Here is a 20,999-nt window from a genome sequence, read left to right as displayed (position 1 = left end):
TTATTGTAGTCGCCCCTGTGTTTTTACATTCTCTCAAATGATTCATTCTCTGTGGTTTTCAAAATTCGCGGGTGAAAGAGAGAACGATCGATATAAGCGGTGACTATATTTTATGATGCGAGTATTATTACGTCACGTCGTACGGCTGGCATTGGCTGCTGCCCGCGAGATTTAAGTCCCGTACTGAAAATACATATTATAGTGTTTGAATATGGTAAAAAGGATAAAAATGATTAAATAAACTACTGTACATGTTTAATAGGCTATATTCAGTATCTCTGGTGGTTAATATACAGGTAGGCTAGGTACAGTGACCACGGAACAGAGTGGGGATCGACTTACGATGAGATCGTCTTACGATGGCTCTATCGAAACCTAATGCCATCGTAAGTCGACGTTTACCTGTATATATATATATATATATATATATATATATATATATATATATTTTCCAATTTTCATTTTGCTACATTTTTTAATATAGAAGTCCAATTCCAACTTCTGACTCCACTCCCAAACCCTGTTCAGATCTCTCTGCAGTTAGTCACAGTCCGTTTCAATACTCACTTTCTTTAACATATTTGCGTCATCTGCAAAGAAGCTCATGTAACATTCCACACCCTCATCCATGTCATTTACATAAATAGCAAACATTATCTGAGCCAGTACTGATCCCTGTGGAACTCCACTAATCACCTCTTCCCAAGTAGAACTCTTATCTTGGAGCACTACTCTCATATTTTTCTTCCATGCAAGAAATCCTCCGTCCATTTCAGTAGTTTACCTTGTATCCCTCCAATGGTTTCCAGTTTTCTTAAGTCTTTGTGTGGTACTTTTGTGTGTTTGGATAAAGATATGCATATGCGTATATTTCTCTTAGAGGGTTGAAACAGTTTTATCACGACCCAGTTATTTCGTCATGCGATTCATTGCCACGCACGCCTTCACTCTTCCCCACAGCGGATAGGTTGCTGTTATGAGTTGCTGGAGTCGGTGCGTCTGCTGTGTGTACAAGTATGGCCAAGCCAGGTGGAGCGGACGAGGGAACTGAGGATGGACATGATCATTCGCATGCTGAAGACGCCGCACTTCTCAGCTCGTATGAACGCTCTGAAGGTACATACTGATTTGGGTCTCCCCTAAGATTTGGATGCTTTAGTCATGTGTTGCAGCTCTTTGTGTAAGCAGAACCGCAGTTTCTCACAGGTACATAGGGCTCTCCGATGTTCGAGTAGCAGGGCTGGGCGCAATACCACCGGACAGGTAATGAGTTACCAAAAAATCTGGGGTGTATTTCCATCAGTGCTTTAGTGATTTTAATTTCTTTATACACACATACACAGTAATGTGGACTGCTCTAAGGAAATTGAAGTCAGTAATACATTGACTGAAATGCACCCCAGATTTTTTGGTGATGCACTACCTGTCCGGCGGTAATGCGCCCAGCTCTGATATACATAATGTGTTGCACGTGACTGCCTCAGCATCCAAATATGTCACCAATTGACCTCTTCCCATTTGTAAGGGGTGTAGCCGGTTGCAGATAGCAAACTGGCGAATTTAGTTAATAATTAGATCTTTAAAATGTTCACTTCGGCAAAATACGTCAGTTTTTCCGTCTTCTGTGTGAAGGATCGGTGTTGCTCAGTTGACAAGCAGAGCTGAAGTCAGTGGTTCCGAACTGGTGTGCTGCGGCACCAAAGAGCGCCGTGAGATCAACTGAGGGTGCCACCAAAATTCAGGGTAAAAATAATTTTCCTATTACTCTCATCCATTTTTGTTCTTCATTAAAGCAGCATCAGTGTGAAGATGAGCATTTCCCTATTATCCAGGGACAAAATTTTGTTACACTGATGTTGAATCAACAAAATACTGACAAACTAGAATTTAGATTTTCTAATGTAAGGGTGCCGGGGACTTCTGAAAGGCTTGGCAAAGGTGCCTGCCTCATAAGAACATAAGAATGAAGGAGACTGCAAGAGACCATAAGGCCTATACTAGGCAGCTCTGAGCCTCGGGCCAGAAAAGGTTGGGAACCGCTGGCCTAAGTACCGCCCCGGGGCAAAGTTTTCAGCGACCTCTGTTGAACGTCTAGACCTCCTAGAAGACGTAGTCTACTTAAATCTCCTAGAGCACATCTACCCGTCTCTGCATATGCTATCAGATGCACAGAAATGCATCTCTGTGCACATCGAGAGTTGAGTTGAACTCGACCTCACATCAGCGAGAAGGTCCGGCACCAGCCATTGTCTCGGAGGAGACCTCACCGCAGCTGGACGCCAATATCGACACATCACCAGCCCAAGCAATTACCATTTACATCCAAATTACATATTCCTACAGGATATATCCATCCTGTCCAAACCTCGGACAAACTATAACATTGTACATATGTATATGCATATTGTATAATATTTAAAAACATTTCCTGACCTCTATTATTTGCTGAAACAGCACCTTGTAAATAGAAAATATTTCTTTGGCAACCAAGCCGTGAGCCCTGTATATAAACACCTCCTGTCACAAAACAGACGAAGACCAGAGAGAGAAAGCTCTGCCGTTTTTACTAGCCTCCAAACGCCACTCGAAACCTAAGCCATGTTACCACTCTTCTCAACCTTATTCATATGTTCGGACCTTAGATACAAGGCCAACACCTCCCCCCCCCTTCCCCCATCACCACTTCTCATCTCCACCATCTGTTACTGCCTATTATTACAGCTATTGGCTTGCGAGATAATTAAACAGATTTTTTTTTTTAATGTTATTTAATGTCCCTATTGCTCACTGGCTGAGCAGGTTAAGGCATCGTTACTTGCGGCGAAGGTCAAGATGATGTCGATTCAAACCCTGCCACCAGCGAAGTTGAGCCAAGGGCATGGTTCATTAAATTCCACGCTTCAAAGCCCTCTGTGAGGGGCACCGTCCTAGCCTCCCAATAGGGGCGAGTGTGTGACATTAAACCATTAAAAAAAAATGCAGAAAGGACAAGGAAAAAATATTTCATATTCTGACGATTCTAATGCAAAATTCGTGTATTATGGTAAAATATTCATGATTTTTTTTTTTTTTTTTTTTTTTTTAATATATATACAGACGCTCCTCAACTTGCGTTTTAGTTACGTTCCGAACGGCCGAACGTAAGTTGAAAATGAACGTAAGTTGTTACTGTACTATACATCCGTAAATTTTATTACCGTATCTTACAAAACACCCCTAAATCATTAATTATACACAACATTGTAAAATAATAACATTAATTTCAAATAGATTAAATTCAAGCAACATAAATTGAGATGGAGGAGGAGGAGGAGGCAAGGCACTTTCAGTCTGTCGTTTGTGCAATGTAAACAATGGACGCAGCGTCATGCGTAAGTATCGTTTGAACTACGGAGAGCGTGCTAAACTAAAAAATTCACTCAATTTTTTTTTTTACGGTCAGTTCAAACATAAAACGAATGAACGTAAGTAGAGGAGCGTCTGTATATATAATTACAGTATTTTGTCAGCCTTGTGAGCAGCATGTCCATACTAGAATTGCCGCCCCAGGGCATATGCACCTGCCACGTGAGTGCCCTGTTGATGAGCTCAGCTATTTTGTAATAATTCAAAATGTTCCTTGAGTTTACCATAGCAGGAAGTACGTTTTACTACGTAGTTCCTTGTTGTTTGCACAGGAACTGGGTCGCCTAGTGGAGGAGCGGACCGAAGGTCAGAGAGGAGGCAGCTCGCAGGAGGCGGACATCGTACAAGAGTGGATCATGTCTTCCAACATCCTGGCCCTGGCGCTTGAAGGTAACGTTCGGTCGGGGCTTGTGTGTGGGCGGATTGTCGGGCGAGAAGAATTTAACGAGAAGATGTAAATGTCTCTATGTTTAGAGCCGTAAATGGAATTTATTGTCACAAGTTCCTTGAGGGACATATAGGGGCGCAGTTTGTGGGGTATGTGGTGTTTATGTGTGAATGATATTTTGACGCAGCCCAAAGGGATTTCTCCCCGTCATCTCTTTTTCTATGTGTGTGGATGGAGAGGGGGGAGTGCTTACTCATGAAATGAATTGGCCTTGCCATGGATGTGCTCTGTCTTGCTGCATTGCACCTAGGGCGGTTGGCGAGATACAGGGATGACCCATCATCCATGAGGAGCTAAGATGAGAGGGGGAAAGGGTGGTACGTGGGAGTTGGTACGTACCTTTGACTAAGTTCTTGGTACATAGAAGAGTTCCTCCTGATGAAGACGGGTGGTAACCTTGCTCGGTTTGTTGTCTTAGGTAACCTGGACCAGGTGCAGTATACAGACCGTATGAAGGAGCTGGTGGAGTTCCTCGGCCCAAAGTTAGAGGAGGAGCAGCTGACACGTATGTGGCGACTGGCGGAGAAGGCCTCGCCGCACGTGGTGGACAACGTCCACCGTATCATGGCGGCGGCTGCTTCGCGCTTCAACCCTCACCAGTTCGCTCATCTCCTCAGTCTCATCAGCAAAGTACGATCTGCTTATTTTGATTTATTTATTAATTTTTTTATTTGTATATATTTATCTTTTATTATTTTATTTTATTATTATTTTTTGTTATTTTCTTATTTATTATTTTATTTTTCTTATTATTATTTTATTATTCATTATTTTATTTTTCTTATTTATTATTCTTTTATTATTTTATTTTATTATTATTTTTTTTTATTTTATTATTTATTATTTTTTTTTTCTTATTATTTTCTTATTACTTTTTATTATTATTATATTATTTATTATTTTCTTTTTCTTATTATTTTCTTATTATTTTTTATTATTTTATTATTTATTATTTTCTTTTTCATAGTTATTATTTTATATTATAATTATTTTTTATTATTATTTTGTTATTTATTATTCTATTTTTCTTATTATTTTATCCAGGAGGTGCCAAGATAAGAGGGACAGAGGAGGGTGGAGGGAAGTGGAATATATAGGAAATGGAATGGGTGGGAGTGGTTTCTATGCCTTTTTGGCTACCCCCCATGTAGGGGGAAAAAGCCTTTGGTATATGTATGTATGTATGTATTATTTTCTTGTTATTTTTTTTTTTTTTTTTTTTTATGACCCATCATCCAGGAGGTGCCAAGATAAGAGGGAGGGTGGAGGGGAGTGGAATATGTAGGGAATGGAATGGGTGGGAGTAGTTTCTATGCCATTTTCTTTTTGGCTACCCCCTGTGTAAGTGGGAAAAAGCCGTTGGTATATGTATTTTTTTTTATTATTTTATTTTTCTTATTATATAATATTTTATTTTTCTTACTAGGGTAGGAAATGGTCCAATTGAGGGAGTGGTTGGGAAATGTGGAGTCCCAGGAAAGAATTGTAGTGGAGAGTTGATGGTGGAAATGTGTCTAGAAAGAGAGTTGATGATAGCAAATACAGTGTTTCGGAAGACAGTCAAGCATAAGTACACATGGGAGAGGGTGGTGGATGGAAGGGTGGTAGATAGAGCGTTGATGGATTATGTAGTGGTAAATAGGACTGTGATAGCAAGAGTTAAGGATGTACATGTTCTAAGGGGAGAGGGTGGGGGAATATCAGATAATTTTTTGGTGGAAGGTAAGTTGAGAGTGGAGGATAGATGGAGAAAGAGGGAAGGGACAAAAGGTAGGGAGGTGCTTAGAGTGAACTTTTTAAATGAAAAGGAGAAGGAGTACAAGAAGCTGAAGGAGGAGTGGGAGGGAGTGAAGGATAGAGTGGAGCTAGGTGTGGAGGAGGAATGGGGATGGTTCAAGGAGGGAGTCACAGAGTGTGCAAGGATGGTCTGTGGAACAAGAAGGACAGGAGGAAATAGAAGGAAGGGTAGTGAATGGTGGGATGAGGAAACAAAGAAGGTTGTAGAAGAGAAGAAGCGAGCTTTCACAGACTGGTTACAAAATAGGACGAGGAAGTCATATGAGAGGTGCAAAGAAAAGAAAAGAGAAGTAAAGCAAAAGGTAAAGGAGGCAAAGAGGAGAGCAGATGTGAAATGGGGTAAGAGTATGACAGAAATTTTTGAAAGTAATAAAAAGATGTTTTGGAAAGAAATTAAGAGAGGAAGAGGAGGCAAATCAAGTAGAGAAGAAAAGGTAAAAGGTGCAGATGGAGAGATGATAATAGAAGAGAAGGCAGTAAGGGGAAGATGGGCAGAATATTTTAGGGAGTTGCTAAATGTGAAGGAGGATAGGGAGGGAAAGATAGTTGCAGTGGGAAATGCTAAGAAAATGACCGTGATGAGTGAGGAAAATGGAGGAGAAATAAGGAAGGATGAAGTGAAGGCAGTTGTTAAGATGATGAAAGCAGGTAAGGCACCTGGTCTGGATGGATGCCATGCAGAATGTCTAAAAAAAGGAGGTACAGTGATTGTGGACTGACTGGTGAGGTTATTTAATGTTTGCAGGAGAGAGGGTAGAGTGCCAGAGAACTGGAGGAGTGCCTGTATAGTTCCACTTTACAAGGGAAAAGGGGACAAGTGTGAATGTAGTAGTTTCAGAGGGATTAGCTTGTTAAGTGTAGTTGGGAAGGCTTATGGGAGGATCTTGATTGAGAGGATTAGGAGAGGAACAGAGGGAGTAATTGGTGAGGAACAGTGTGGTTTTAGGATGGGTAGGGGTTGTGTAGATCAGATCTTTGTGGTAAGACAAATATGTGAGAAAGCTATAGGAAAGGGGAAGGATGTTTTTTGGGCCTTTATGGATCTGGAAAAGGCTTACGATAGGGTAGACAGAAAGGCACTGTGGGAGGTTATGCTGATATACAGGATAGGAGGAAAGCTTCTAGAAGCTGTCAAGAGTTGTGTCAGGATTAGAAATGGAGAGAGTGAGTGGTTCGAGGTAAAGGTGGGACTTCGTCAAGGATGCGTTATGTCGTCCTGGCTGTTCAACTTATACATGGATGGGGTAAATGCAAGGGTAGTGGGTCAGGGATTGGAGATGATTAAAGAAAATGGAGAAAAGTGGGAGGTGAGCCAGCTGTTGTTTGCGGACGACACTGCACTTGTGGCAGGATCGGAGGAGGGACTGAGGAAGTTGGTGACAGAGTTTGGGAGAGTATGTGATAGAAGAACGCTAAAGATAAATGTGAGTAAAAGTAAGGTGATGAGATGTACAAGGGGTGAAAGTGGCAGTAGTCTGGAAGTGAGCATTAAGGGAGAGTAACCAGAGGAAGTGGATAGTTTTAGATACTTGGGTGCAAATGTGGCAGGAAAAGGTGGAGTGAAAGTGGAGGCAGAATGTAAATTGAGAGAAGCGAGTAAGTGCCTTGGTGGATTGAAGAGTGTAATGAGGAATAGACATTTGGGAATGGATGCTAAGAGGAAACTGTATGAAGGAGTGATTGTGCCAACAGCACTGTATGGCGCAGAAACATGGAACATAAGAGAGAAGGAGTTTGAATGTGTTTGAGATGAGGTGTCTGAGAAGTATGATGGGGGTTACTAGGCTAGATCGAGTGAGTAATGAGGAGGTGAGGAGAAGAATGGGGGTGGAAAGGGAGCTGGGAGATAGGGTTGATGAAAGAGTATTAGGATGGTTTGGACACATGGAAAGAATGAGTGAAGAAAGACTAGTAAAAGAGGTATGGAAGGCAGATGTGGAGGGAGTGAACATGAGGGGGCGTCCTAGGGTGAGGTGGATTGATGGGGTGAAGGGGGCTTTGGGGAAGAGGGTAATGTCTGTCGAGGAAGGACGGGAGAGGACAAAAGACAGGGGTGAATGGAGAATGGTTGTATATGGATGATGTTGTGATGCATGAGGTGGAATGGGTGGGGATGGGGGGTGAGGTAGTATGTGTGAGCAAAATTTGAAGCAGATCGAAGGGATTTCTCCCCGTCTTCTCCTTTTATGCATGAGGGGACGGAGAGGGGGGGTCGCCGATTTAATGAAGCGGCCTTGCTGTGGATGTGCTGTGTCTTGCGACACTGCTTCTGACCCAGGGCAGTGGACAAGGTGCAGGGATGACCCGTCATCCAGGAGGTGCTAAGATAAGAGGGAGGGTGGAGGGGTGTGGAGTGTATTCAGGGATGGAATGGGTGGGAATGATTTTATGCCTTTTTCTTTTTGGCTACCTCCCTAGTAAGGGGGAAAAAGCCTTGGTATATGTATGTATTTTCTAAAAAAAATTATTATTATTTCATTATTCTTTTTTTCTTATTATCTTAGTATTTATTATTTTATTTTTCTCCTTGCCATGCTATGGATTGGTTTTTTCTTCTTTTCTTCTTCATCTTCTCTTCCTCGTCCTCCTCTTCCTCTTCCTCTTCCTCCTCTTCTTCACCTTATTCTTCTTCCTCTTTATTTTTCATCTTCTCTTCTTATTTTTCATCTCTTTTTCTCTTCTTTTTTCCTCTAATTATTCTTGTTCAGATACGTATGTATTTCAAGGTAGGATACATGGAGAATGAAAAAAAAAAGGTATGAATTGATATTTAGATGTGGCTGTTCATCGACAGAGCTGGGAGTGTGGTAATGCACGTCTTCGAGAAAAACTCCTGTCATTTATTGGCCAGATCGGCCAGGACTCCCGCTTGGGGCGTACGGCTGAGAAGATGCTGGATCTGCTTTGGGACCTGGCCCGGGTGCCCGCATTGCCGCCACATCTTGTCCACCACGCTCTCGCGCAACACCTGAACATTCTCAATGAGGCTGCAACGAGAGAAGAGGTGAGTACGAACTGTCTTTATTTGCCGTTTTGCTGTTTTATTCTTCAGATTTCCTGTTTGTCTTCGAGGAGAGGACAGAAGGCGGGTGAGTGGAGAATGGTTGTGTATGGATGATGCTGTGATGCATGGAAAAGATAGGGGGGTGAGGGAGTATGTATGAATGATATTTTGACACAGCCCGAAGGGATTTCTCCCCTTCTTCTCCTTTTCTGCATGAGGGGATGGAGAAGGGGGTGGCCAATTTAATGAAGCGGCCTTGCTGTGTCTTGCTGCATTGCTTCTGACCCAGGGCGGTGGGTGAGATGCAGGGAGGAGCCTCGTAAGGGGGGGGGAGGGGAATGCTTTAGCTTCATAATGTGACGTATTCCGAGTAAGATCTGAGCCGCTCTGTTCTCTTCCCTCCAGCTGCGCAAGAGGTACATCGTCCGTTGCGTGGAGGACATCAAGAGGAGTCCGGCCGTCTATCTTCCGCTGAAGCAACTCCATGGTTTGGCTAAGGCCGTTACGAAGGGGAGCAGTGCATACTTCAAGGCCGACAAGGTAAAACATGGATGAGGTTGCGGTGTAATGAAACCAAGGGGATAACCAGGTCCTGTTGGGCAAGGGCCATGGCTTGCTGTGCTGCCCTCAACACAGTGTGGCAGGAAATAATGATGACCCTTACGGTGATATTCTTAAAAAATAGAATTCTTTATGTAAATCCATTGAAAGGAAAGATATATATAAGGAAACAATTTTTTTTCAAGAATACCACTGTAAGAGGCTACCCCCCATGTAAGGGGGGAAAAGCCTTTGGTATATGTATGTACCATTGTAAGATTCTTATGGTGGGATTCTTAAAATAGAAATTCTTTCCTTATATAAATCCTTGGAGAGGAAAATTTTTCTTACAAGGGGGATCAGACGCACTGATAAAAAATGTTAATAATTTTATATATATATATATATATATATATATATATTATATATATATATATATATATATATACATATATATATAAACTTCATTTTTTTTTTTTTTACAGTATAATCAAATTATTATCTTCCATATTCCTTGAGCATTTGAACGATGTATGTTGTCTCTTCATCCGTCAGTCTGTATGATGTTATTGATGACGTCATAAATGTTTTCCTATCTTAATACTTTACCTAGACTAACCTCCTTTTGCATGTAAAATCTCAAATACCATACAAACAGTGTGTGATTTCATTTTTTTTTCTAAAATCTTAATAGATCAAGATATACATAGGTCATAAAATGCATGACTTTGTGATGTCGCAACAATAGTGTTTTTTTCCTATAAGAATTCCCTCTAGTGGTATTATTTACCATTTTAATCATTTATTAAAACTTACATGAGAAAGGCGCAACATTCATGTGTTAGCATGGTAAGTTTGAAGAAAATTTGATTATTTTTCGAAATTTGGCAAATATTTGAAACCAAAAAATTTTTGTTTTGAGTAATCGAACTTCAAAGTTTTCAGTAAGATGTCTGAACTTTCTCGTACAACATACTTTGTTTTCGTATGTTATGACTGGAATTATTTTCTAATATAACATTCTAAAGATTTTTATGTAGAACTTATACTCAGTCTTTGTTTATAAAGATGTTTAAAATAGAAATAATCCTTTTTCACTTTAGTATCTGTTAAATGTTGCAATGGTGAGCCTTTTTTTCTCTCTCTCTCTCCTTCTTTTCTGTGCCTTTATTAGCTTTTATGGGTAAAAGCCTCACTGCTGGGGTGCCGTCACAGCGTCAAATCATTGATAAGGGTCATTTTTCAATCAGCAATGGCCACCTTCCCGTATCACCAAACAAGTGAGTGCCACCCATTGCAAAAGGCTCATTCCATCAAAGAGCAAAAATTTTTGCCTGAGTCTGTATGACAACTAAGAGCAAAAGATGCCAAATACCACTAGATTTTCACACACAAGACAACGGGAAATATCGAGAAAAAGACACGCAGAAAAAGGCTGTATTTCGCCACGTGTAGAGTTCATTCTTGCATGTGACAAATACTCTCATTGTCCCTTTAAACCTACTTAGCACATGTTAGCAATTGCCAATGGCTAAAATTAACTTTCCTATGCATTTTTTAATAGTGTAGGAATATAAATCCATGCAAAATGAAATTTTCAATTTTTTTGAAAAAAAATTGGCTTTCCAGAGCGTTTGATCCCCCTTAAGGGGGTACGTGACACCTGGGGGGGATTTGGTCAAGATATGGCATTTTTCAAAACTGTGTTCAAAATGTTCGTATACCATTTAGAAATAAATCCCAACAAATAATTTTCCAGCCGTGCGCAATTTAAAGGTCTTGGTGAGGTTTAAAGGGACAGAGTTAAAGGCGCAACCCACACTAGACAGAGGCGTGCCATTTAGGACCTTCAGGCGCATCGAATAACGTTGAAATTTTATTGAATTTACGCTCGCCCAGTGCTTCATTGGCCAGTATGATGGTGGAGGGGAAGGGAGGAAGGTGGAGGGAGAAGTTTTGCCAACTTTGAGCGAAGCTAAGCATCAGTTACCGGGTAGCTCTGAAAGGAAAAGTGCGCATGTCTCATGAGCTCTCATTGCAATCTATTACTTTAGCTAGTACATATTACTCTTTAGTACAGTCATCATGGGTAGCAAAAAGAACAAAAGAACATCCACAATGACAAAAAACAGCAGTTAAAGATGGCAAGCAGTCAAAGACGACTAGCCAAGACCTCACCACCTCTCACTCCACCACCGCCCTCACCTGCACCTCTGTGATAGTGACAGAGGTAAAGGACAACATTAGACTAAACAATTCAAAGAGGAAGATTAAATCCAAAGAAGAAAGCAAGAGGAAAAAGATCAAGGCTATACAGGAAGAAGAGAGAAGAAGGGACATCATATGATGCTGGAGGGGGTGCCCTACCAACATAGATTGGTGAGGGGAATCTGATGAGGAAAGAGAAGGCGCTCACTGCTGGAAAATAAACCTCTTTCCAATGATTTAGATACCCTGAAGACCCCCAGCAGTGAGGTTTCATATGAAGAAACCGCCAAAGGTGCAAAAAAGCAAATTATATGATGGTGTCGTCTGTGCGTCGTCATTACTGTGATATACTTATACTTTAGTTTTTCAGTATTTAAAGTACTTATAATTAAAATATGTTGATGATTTTTACTGTACTTACTCATTATATAATAAGAATTAAGCCATGAAAAAATCAGTCAAATTGGTGAAACTATAAGCAAGGTACAGATATATCTATACAGGTAAACGTCGACTTACGATGGCCGCGACTTACGATTGTTCGACTTTACGATGACGACGACGATATGATCATTTAACCCCTTCCATACGGTGCCGCACACGTAGGCGTTATGAGGAGCAAGTGGATTCGCGACGCTGCCATATCGGCGTCTTGATTATATTTATTGTAGTCGCCCCTGTGTTTTTACATTCTCTCAAATGATTCATTCTCTGTGGTTTTCAAAATTCGCGGGTGAAAGAGAGAACGATCGATATAAGCGGTGACTATATTTTATGATGCGAGTATTATTACGTCACGTCGTACGGCTGGCATTGGCTGCTGCCCGCGAGATTTAAGTACCGTACTGAAAATACATATTATAGTGTTTGAATATGGTAAAAAGGATAAAAATAATTAAATGAACTACTGTACATGTTTAATAGGCTATATTCAGTATCTCTGGTGGTTAATATACAGGTAGGCTAGGTACAGTGACCACGGAACAGAGTGGGGATCGACTTACGATGAGATCGTCTTACGATGGCTTTATCGAAACCTAATGCCATCGTAAGTCGACGTTTACCTGTATTTCAAGTTGCCATATCTCCGTTCGATATTTTTAAACTTTTTTTTATCATAAAAAATCTAAAATACATCAGATTTAGATGAAACTTACAGGGAATATTACTTTTAGTAACTGCTAGTGCCGATCCTTCGAATATTTTGAATAGGATGAAAGAGTTCGGAGTAATAATGGAAACAAGACCAAAAAAAAATTATTTTTCATGATTTTTGCCGGACATTAAAATTGAAATGCCTGTATGCAAAAGTATAAAGGAAATTGTTCAATTACTCAATGACCGGCCCTAGGTGTGCCTACTGACTAATCATAGCCAAAATATAAAACAAATTGGTCCACGTATTATGGTGCTGTGCACTTTTAAATGTCGCTACTGGTATACGTACATGTGTAAATATGTACATGTGTACATACATCATTCTGTTTCACCTAAAATGTAGGCAACATGGATACCTATTTACCTGAGAAGTTTCAGCTCTTTACTCTAAATAGTTTAGAAAATGACCTCCAGGTGTCGCGTACCCCCTTAAGAATATCACTGTAAGAATCTTAGTGGTATCCTTAAAATAAAATCTTTCCTTATATAAATCTTATATGAATCCTTCGAAGGGAAAGATTTATATAAGGAAAGATTATTTTTAAGAATATCACTAAGAATCGTACAGTGGTATCCTTAAAGAAAAATATTACCTTATATAAATCATATATAAATCCTTGGAGAGGAAAGATTTTTTTTAAGAATATCACTAAGAATCTTACAGTGGTATCCTTAGAATAAAATCTTTCCTTATATAAATTTTATATAAATCCTTCAAAGGGAAAGATTTATATAAGAAAAGAATTTTTTTAAGAATACCACTGTAAGAATCTTATGGTGTTATTCTTAAAAAAAAAAAAATCCTTATTTATATCTTATATAGATCTTTGGAAGGGAAAGATTTATATGGTGGTATTCTTAAGAAAATTCTTTCCTTATGTAAATCCTTGGAAGGGAAATATTTATATTAGGAAATAATTTTTTAAGAATACCGCCATAAGAATCTTATGGTGGTATTCTTAAATAAGATTTCATATGTAAATCCTTGGAAGGGGAAGATTTATATAAGGAAAGAATTTTTGTAAGAATACCACTGTAAGAATCTTACGGTGGGATTCATAAAAAAATTCTTTCCTATATAAAGCTTATATAAATCATTGAAAGGGAAAGATTTATAAAAGGAAAGAATTTTTGATAAAAATACCACTAAGAACCGTACAGTGGTATTCTTAAAATTCTTTCCATCTATAAATCTTTCCCTTCCAAGGATTTATATATAAGGAAAGAATTTTTTTAAGGGTACCACCATAAGAATCTTATGGTTGTATTCTTAAAAAAAATTCTTTCTTTATATAAAAATTTTTCCCTTCCAAGGATTTATATAAGAATACCACTGTAAGTTCGGTACATGCTGAGTTAGAGGAGCATTTGATGGGAGGTCATTGCATAAGAAGTGGGTGTGTACTTTGATGTAAGAGGGTAACAGTGTTTCGTACATAAATAGATTGTATGTTTCAGCATTTGTGCCTTTGTTTTTTGGCTACCTCCCTTGTAAGGGGGGAAAAGCCCTTGGTATATGTATGTTTCAGCATAGTATTTTACATACATATACCAAGGTTTCCCCCTTACAAGGCAGGTAGCCAAAAAGAAAAAGGCATAAAACCATTCCCACCCATTCCATCCCTAAATACACTCCACCCGCCTCCACCCTCCACCCTCCCTCTTATCTTAGCACCTCCTGGATAGTATTTTAGATTAGCTTAACTTCTCTCACTGAATACTGATGAGTTTGTTAATACAGAAGGATCAGTGGGGGACTTTTAATGAGTTATTGTCGTAGTGTAAATGTTTATGATTATTTGATATTGTTTTTGATGTTTCTTTGTCATTGATCAATACACATTCTCTCCATGGACGGCACAGTCGTACGCACGTCTGCTTTTCCCTGATGTCTTTGTTGACCGTCTCATTCTTTCCCTTTCTTGCATCAGGCAACGTTGTCGGACTTGAATCGTACCCACGACTTGGTCAAGCTGGTGACGACCAGCCTGGCGCGTTGCCACGCCCTCGCCACCCAGGTCCACTCATGCCCGCCTTCCCCCGCAACTCTCATCGATGGCAAGTACACGCACGATGACGTAAGTAGAGGTTGCTGCTCGACTTTGAAATGAGATAAAGAAGCCTTTGCAGCCTGCTTTGTAGATCGTCCTTTCACAGATTCATCTGAGTATACAAATTGATTGTCCTAGTCACCGTAGTAGTCGTGCTTCTTGACAGCAACATGCAGAGCTGGGTGCATTCCTCGGTACGTCCGTCGGTGTCCTGACTGACACGTATATAGTCAGGACTCCGAGGGACGCACTGAGGAACGTGCCCAGCTCTGGTAATACAGTTGCCTGTGTTTGAGAACAGGGTATGACCAGAGCCCTCACGTGCCCAACTGCCGCCCTGTGGCAAAGATCTCACTGACGCTTCCACCAATCGCCACTTCCTGTTTCCACCATCCCTTGCTGCCTAATATAGGTATTAGCCTGTGAAATAATTAAACAGGTTCTAAAAATGCTGATTAATGTTCCTATTGCAGAAAGGAAAAATATTTCATATTCTGTCGATTCTAATGCAGAATTTGTATATTGCGGTAAAATATTCAGGGCTCCTATGATCTTTTTTTTTCTTTTATAATTATTTTGTCAGCCTTGTGGGCAACATGTCCAGACTAGAATTGCTGCCCCCTGAATGTCCCACCCCAGGGAATACACCCCCCCCACCCCCACGCCCCTTCTGAGGGCTCTGCGTAGGACATCAGAGGAAACTCCGCCATTCTCACAGGCTTCTGCCTGATCCACCCGTGACATGTTGTGCTCATGTAGATGTATACAAGACTGAATTGGCCGTGTAGAGTGGGCATTCGTCGTTGGTTGTTTTGGTGAAGCTGTGTTGGTATATTTTTGGTGCAACGATTTTCAACCTTTTCTGTCATGCAGCACAATGAGCCCAGGAATGACCAAGGCGCACTGTTGGATAAAGATAGATTTAATCAGCGAAATGGGAATAAATGTCTCGGGAAGAACATGGCCTCTCTCTGGCTTTACGTATGATAGCATGGGTCCCAAAAGCTCCTTGAGGGGTGGACTTCATGTTGTTCTTGTTGTTGAACTAGATTTTTTTTTTTTTTTTATTCATATATATATTTCCTTTTTTATTTTATTTATAGATAGAGTGAGAAATGAGGAGGTGAGGAGGAGAACAAGGGTGGAAAGGGAGTTGGGAGATAGGGTTGATGAAAGAGTATTGGGATGGTTTGGACACATGGAAAGAATGAGTGAAGAAAGGCTAGTAAAAAAGGTATGGAAGGCAGATGTGGAGGGAGTGAACATGAGGGGACGTCCTAGGATGGGGTAAAAGGGGCTTTGGGGAAGAGGGGAATGTCTGTTGAGGAAGGACGGGAGAGGACAGAAGACGGGTGAATGGAGAATGGTTTTATACGGATGATGTGATGCATGAAGTGGAATGGTTGGGGGGATGGGGGGTGAGGTAGTATGTGTGAGCAAAATTTGACGCAGCCCAAAGGGATTTCTCCCTGTCTTCTCCTTTTATGCATGGGGGGACGGAGAGGGGGGGTCCCCGATTTAATGAAGCAGCCTTGCTGTGGATGTGCTGTGTCTTGCGACACTGCTTCTTACCCAGGGCAGTGGACAAGGTGCAGGGATGACCTGTCATCCAGGAGGTGCCAAGATGAGAGGGAGGGTGGAGGGGTGTGGAGTGTATTCAGGGATGGAATGGGTGGGAATGATTTTATGCCTTTTTCTTTTTGGCTACTTCCCTAGTAAGGGGGAAAAAGCCTTGGTATATGTATGATGTGATGCATGAAGTGGAATGGTTGGGGGGATGGGGGGTGAGGTAGTATGTGTGAGCAAAATTTGACGCAGCCCAAAGGGATTTCTCCCTGTCTTCTCCTTTTATGCATGGGGGGACGGAGAGGGGGGGTCCCCGATTTAATGAAGCAGCCTTGCTGTAGATGTGCTGTGTCTTGCGACACTGCTTCTTACCCAGGGCAGTGGACAAGGTGCAGGGATGACCTGTCATCCAGGAGGTGCCAAGATGAGAGGGAGGGTGGAGGGGTGTGGAGTGTATTCAGGGATGGAATGGGTGGGAATGATTTTATGCCTTTTTCTTTTTGGCTACTTCCCTAGTAAGGGGGAAAAAGCCTTGGTATATGTATGTATGTATTTATTTAATTGATTTATTATATCTTTATTTTATTTTTATTTATCTTTTTTATTTTTTCCTTCTTATTCAAGTATAAGAACAATATCATATGGCCTTGTTGTGGATGTACTGTGTCTTGCTGCATTGCTTCTGATGCTGGGCGATGGGTGTGATGCAGGGATGACCCGTCATCCATGAGGAGCTAAGATGGGAGGGAGTCAGGAGGTGGTGAATGAGAGCGGAATGGGTCGGGATGAAATGGGTGGGAGGGGACATATATATTTCGACTGGCTACCTCCATAGTTAAGGAGGAAAAAAACATTTTCGGTATAAATACATCACCAAGCGTAGTTTCAAGAGGGCTCTTGGGCTGCAGCCGGATAAAAAAGAAGTAAATGCACGTAATCAGGATGTCGTACCTCATATAAACATTAACCACTTCAGTACGATGCATCACACTACTTGCATTATAAAATATAAAGTCACTGCTGTATTACTCGTTCTCTCTTCCTCCTAGTAACATTAAACACAAAACGTGATCAAACCAATTCACAGAATCAGGTGGGGTAACTCACATACAACTGCGAAAAAAATATATATACAGTATATAATCGAGACGCCGACGCCGGCATCCTCACATACCCACTCATGACGCCTACATGGGCATCGTCGTACTGAAGTGGTTAAGAAAAAGTTGACACGAACACAGTTCCTTGGACGGCACCGCCTAACCGAGACTTTTTTTTTTTTTCTTTTTTTTTCTCTCTCCCTCGGTTTGCAGTACCTGAGGGCCCACCTGGACTTCCTGCAGTTCCTCCTGAAGGAGGGGGACATGTTCCTGGCCTGGGCGCGCTGCAAGGACCTTTGGGAGACGCTGGTGGCCAACCCAAATGCATCACACCACGATAACAAGGTTTGGTATATGCACTGTTTCATGCTGCTCCCCCTTCTTTCTCTCTCTCTCCCTCTCCCTCCCTCCCTCCCTCCCTCCCTCCCCCTCTCCCCATTCCCTCTCTCCCTCTCCTCTTTCCTCTTTCTCTCCTCTTTCTCTCCCTTTCTCTTTCTCCATCTTTCTTCCTCTCTCTCTCTTTCTCTCCTCTTTCTCTCTCTCTCTCTCTCTCTCTCTCTCTCTCTCTCTCTCTCTCTCTCCTCTTTCTATCCCTTTCTCTCTCTCTCTCCCCTTCCCTTTCTCTCTTTCTCCATCTCTCTTCCTCTCTCTCTCACTCTCCTCTCCTCCTCCCTTTCTCTCCTCTCCCCCTCCCTTTCTCTCCTCTCCCCCTCCCTTTCTCTCTCTCTCTCTCTCTCTCTCTCTCTCTCTCTTTCTCTCCTCTCCCCCTCCCTTTCTCTCTCTCTCTCTTTCTACCTCTCACTTTCTCCCTCTCTGTCTCCCTCCCTTCCCCCCTCTCTATCTCTCTCTCTCTCTCTCTTTCTCACACATCTTTCTTCCTTCCTTCCTTCCTTCTTCTGTGTGTCTGTTTCGGAACTCCTGGTAATAATCACATGCAACTCCGCAGACCTGCTTCCGCTGGTTCAGCTCCTGCATCTCTGACTTGGAAGGGAACACCCAACGGGACCTCTTCTGCGAGAAGCTCCTGCGTCTGGAACCCGTCACCCTCACACCAGAGGCCCTCGAGTGCTTCACGCAGTTCTTCCACGCCGTCAACCTCAACGATCGTAAACTGCACCGGCAGGGTGGCAACATCGTACGTATTAATGCTCTTCTTTTGGGTGGGTCCTGGGAAACTGACCAAGTCCCAAAGAACTATTGTTAAGTGGATTTCAGGTGAATTGAAAATGTGGCTTACGTAGATGCTTCGCATGAGTGTCATGTTTTTTTTTTTTTTTTTTTTTTTATTCGCCCCCCTGAGTCTTCAAGATTTAGTCAAAATGTGTTCGGCTCAAGGATGTTCCTTGCACTGAACAAATGTCTGTGCCCTCTTGAACTGGTGTCGTATAATTTACGAATAACTTCCCCTTCGTCACCAGGTCGTGGAGAAGGTCGATCCTCTGGGACTCGACTTCCTGTGGCGCATTGTACTGGAGTGCAGCGACGAGACCTTGGCGGAGGAAGCAATGAAGAGCGTCCTGGCGATGACTTTCCACGCCCTCAATCCTCGGCTCCGCAAAGAACCGGCCTCCATCCACGGCAGGTTCATTCAGGACTGCTACAGAAAGTTAGAGGTGGGTCTCTTATTTTTTAACCACTTTGGTATGAATGCTGCATCCGAACAGAGGCAGATGGACTACCGAGGAAGTGATGGAAGGAGGAGTAGAGGACAGACAACCAGTAGGGAGACCCAGGTAGAGATGGATGGAGAGGGTGAAGCCAGGAGAGGAAGGGAAAGAATCGGCAGAGGATATAGAACCATCTGGAGAGGCATAGTGAAAGCGGTGAAAGGCTGTCCAGCCTGACAACCAACATAATTGTAGTTGTAGTAGTAGTAGGTATGACGACGCCTACATAGGCGTCATGAGGTTCGAGTAGGTGCACAAGGATGCTGGCATTGATCGGTGTCCTGATTATGTATATATTTTTTGTAGTTGTACACGAGTTCTGGATTCTATGAACTGGTTTGATCACGTTTTCTGTGTTTATTATTACATACATATACCAAAGGATCTTTCCTTCCCTAACAAGAGAGGTAGCCAAAAAACAAATGCATAAAATCCACTCTCACCCATTCTATCCCTATCACACTCCAGAGTAAACGAGAACAAGTAATACAGCAGTGACTTCATATTTTATAATGCAAGTAGAGTGATGCATTGTACATATGGCATCCAATGCTGCATTTGAGAATTTGAGTCATACTGAAACGGTTAAGAGTACGAGTAATAATAAACACAGAAAACGTGATCAAACCAGTTCATAGAATTCGGGGGTAACTCATGTACAGCTAAGTAAAAATTAGATAAGACACCGACGCCAACATTCTCGTGTATCCACTTGTGTCTTATGATGCCTACGTAGGCATCATTGTACTGAAGTGGTTAAAAAACTCAATGTAATGAAGAAAAACAATTATTCATACAAGGAATTTCTCCCCATCTGTAATGTCACTGCATGAGAGGATTGTTGCAAATTGGGAGAAGCCGCCTTGCTGCGGATGTGCTGTGTCTTACTGCATTGCTTCTAATGCAGGATGATGGGTGAGGTGCAGGGATGACCAGTCATCCAGGAGGAACCAAGAAAAGAGTGAGTGAGGGGTGGTGAATGGGAGTGGAATCATGCCTTTTGACTTTGTGATGTAAGAGGTGGAATGGATGGAGGGTGAGGGAGCATGTGTGAGAAAAATTTGACGCAGCCCAATGGAATTTCTCCCCGTCTTCTCCTTTTCTGCATGAGGGGATGGAGAGGGGGGGTCACCAATTTAATGAAGCGGCCTTGCTGTGTCTTGCGACACTGCTTCTGACCCAGGGCAGTGGGCAGGATGCAGGGTTGACCTGTCATCCAGGAGGAGCCAAGATAAGAGGGTGGAGGGGAGTGGAGTGTAATAGGGATGGAATGGGTGGGAGTGGAATTATGCCTTTTGATTGTGGCTACCTCCCTGGAAAGGGGGAAAAACCTTTGGTAAATGCATGTATATATATGTGCATTGGTCATATTGATCCAGAGTTCTCTTGTACTGGTTCGTTATTCCCACGCTTCCCTTGTGTTGCAGAAATCTCTGGTCGGAGTGGACAAGACTGCCCTTAGCTCTGTCCTGACAGCTGCCACCACCACACTTACCGCTCCCTCCGTCTCAGCAGCTCCAGCTCCAAACCCCTCCAGGTAACACGCAGCAGCCTGTGCTCTCCTCCATAACATCATCGTCCCAACCCTCTCTGCACTCGATGAAACTATTTCTCTATTGTCACGGTCTCTTGTGTATTTATCCCCCCCAAAACCCGCTTTTTATTATACTCGGACACTTGCTTATTTGATTGAAGAATTGAAAATGAATTCCTACGCCTTTTCTTCCACTCACTGCCACACGACTTCCTCCAGACACTTAACTTTTACGTTTACGTTTAATCTGACGATAAAATTATTCCTGTCCTACAATTGCAGAGGAGCGTGCTTGCAGCACATTCGACGGGTGCTGGTGTTGGCCGAGCGCTATGTCTGGTCGATTGAGGAGCTCCACGATGCAGTGCGCGTGCTGTTGCCTCATGCAGCATCCTTTACGGGAATACCCACCGCTCTCCGCGTCACTTGCGAAGGGGCGGCCAAGAACGTCTTCGTGCTTCAGGTGAGAAGTGCTGGACAAAGCAAGACGAGTTTTCTCACAAGCGACCCGCGGGCTGAAA

The 20,999-nt window shown here is 42.2% G+C and overlaps 1 protein-coding gene across 2 annotated transcripts in view; it reads left to right on the top strand.

The window, feature by feature from the left end:
• LOC143031349 (ubiquitin carboxyl-terminal hydrolase 24-like) overlaps window positions 1–20,999 on the top strand; it is a 93,961-nt gene that overhangs the window by 13,981 nt on the left and 58,981 nt on the right. For both annotated transcript variants that reach the window (XM_076195056.1, XM_076195055.1), the window contains exons 7-17: window positions 961–1,116; window positions 3,678–3,795; window positions 4,272–4,483; window positions 8,445–8,654; window positions 9,060–9,194; window positions 14,492–14,638; window positions 17,491–17,622; window positions 18,224–18,412; window positions 18,696–18,890; window positions 20,372–20,481; window positions 20,761–20,941. In XM_076195056.1, the coding sequence (XP_076051171.1) occupies window positions 961–1,116; window positions 3,678–3,795; window positions 4,272–4,483; window positions 8,445–8,654; window positions 9,060–9,194; window positions 14,492–14,638; window positions 17,491–17,622; window positions 18,224–18,412; window positions 18,696–18,890; window positions 20,372–20,481; window positions 20,761–20,941 (1,785 nt within the window). The remainder of the gene's footprint in view (window positions 1–960; window positions 1,117–3,677; window positions 3,796–4,271; window positions 4,484–8,444; window positions 8,655–9,059; window positions 9,195–14,491; window positions 14,639–17,490; window positions 17,623–18,223; window positions 18,413–18,695; window positions 18,891–20,371; window positions 20,482–20,760; window positions 20,942–20,999) is intronic.

Source organism: Oratosquilla oratoria, chromosome 12 (assembly GCF_046742065.1).
Source record: "Oratosquilla oratoria isolate Oo_2021 chromosome 12, ASM4674206v1, whole genome shotgun sequence".
NCBI classification, from domain to species: Eukaryota; Metazoa; Arthropoda; class Malacostraca; order Stomatopoda; family Squillidae; genus Oratosquilla; species Oratosquilla oratoria.
Note: the sequence above shows the minus strand (reverse complement) of the source record. Positions and strands in the feature narration are given on the sequence as shown.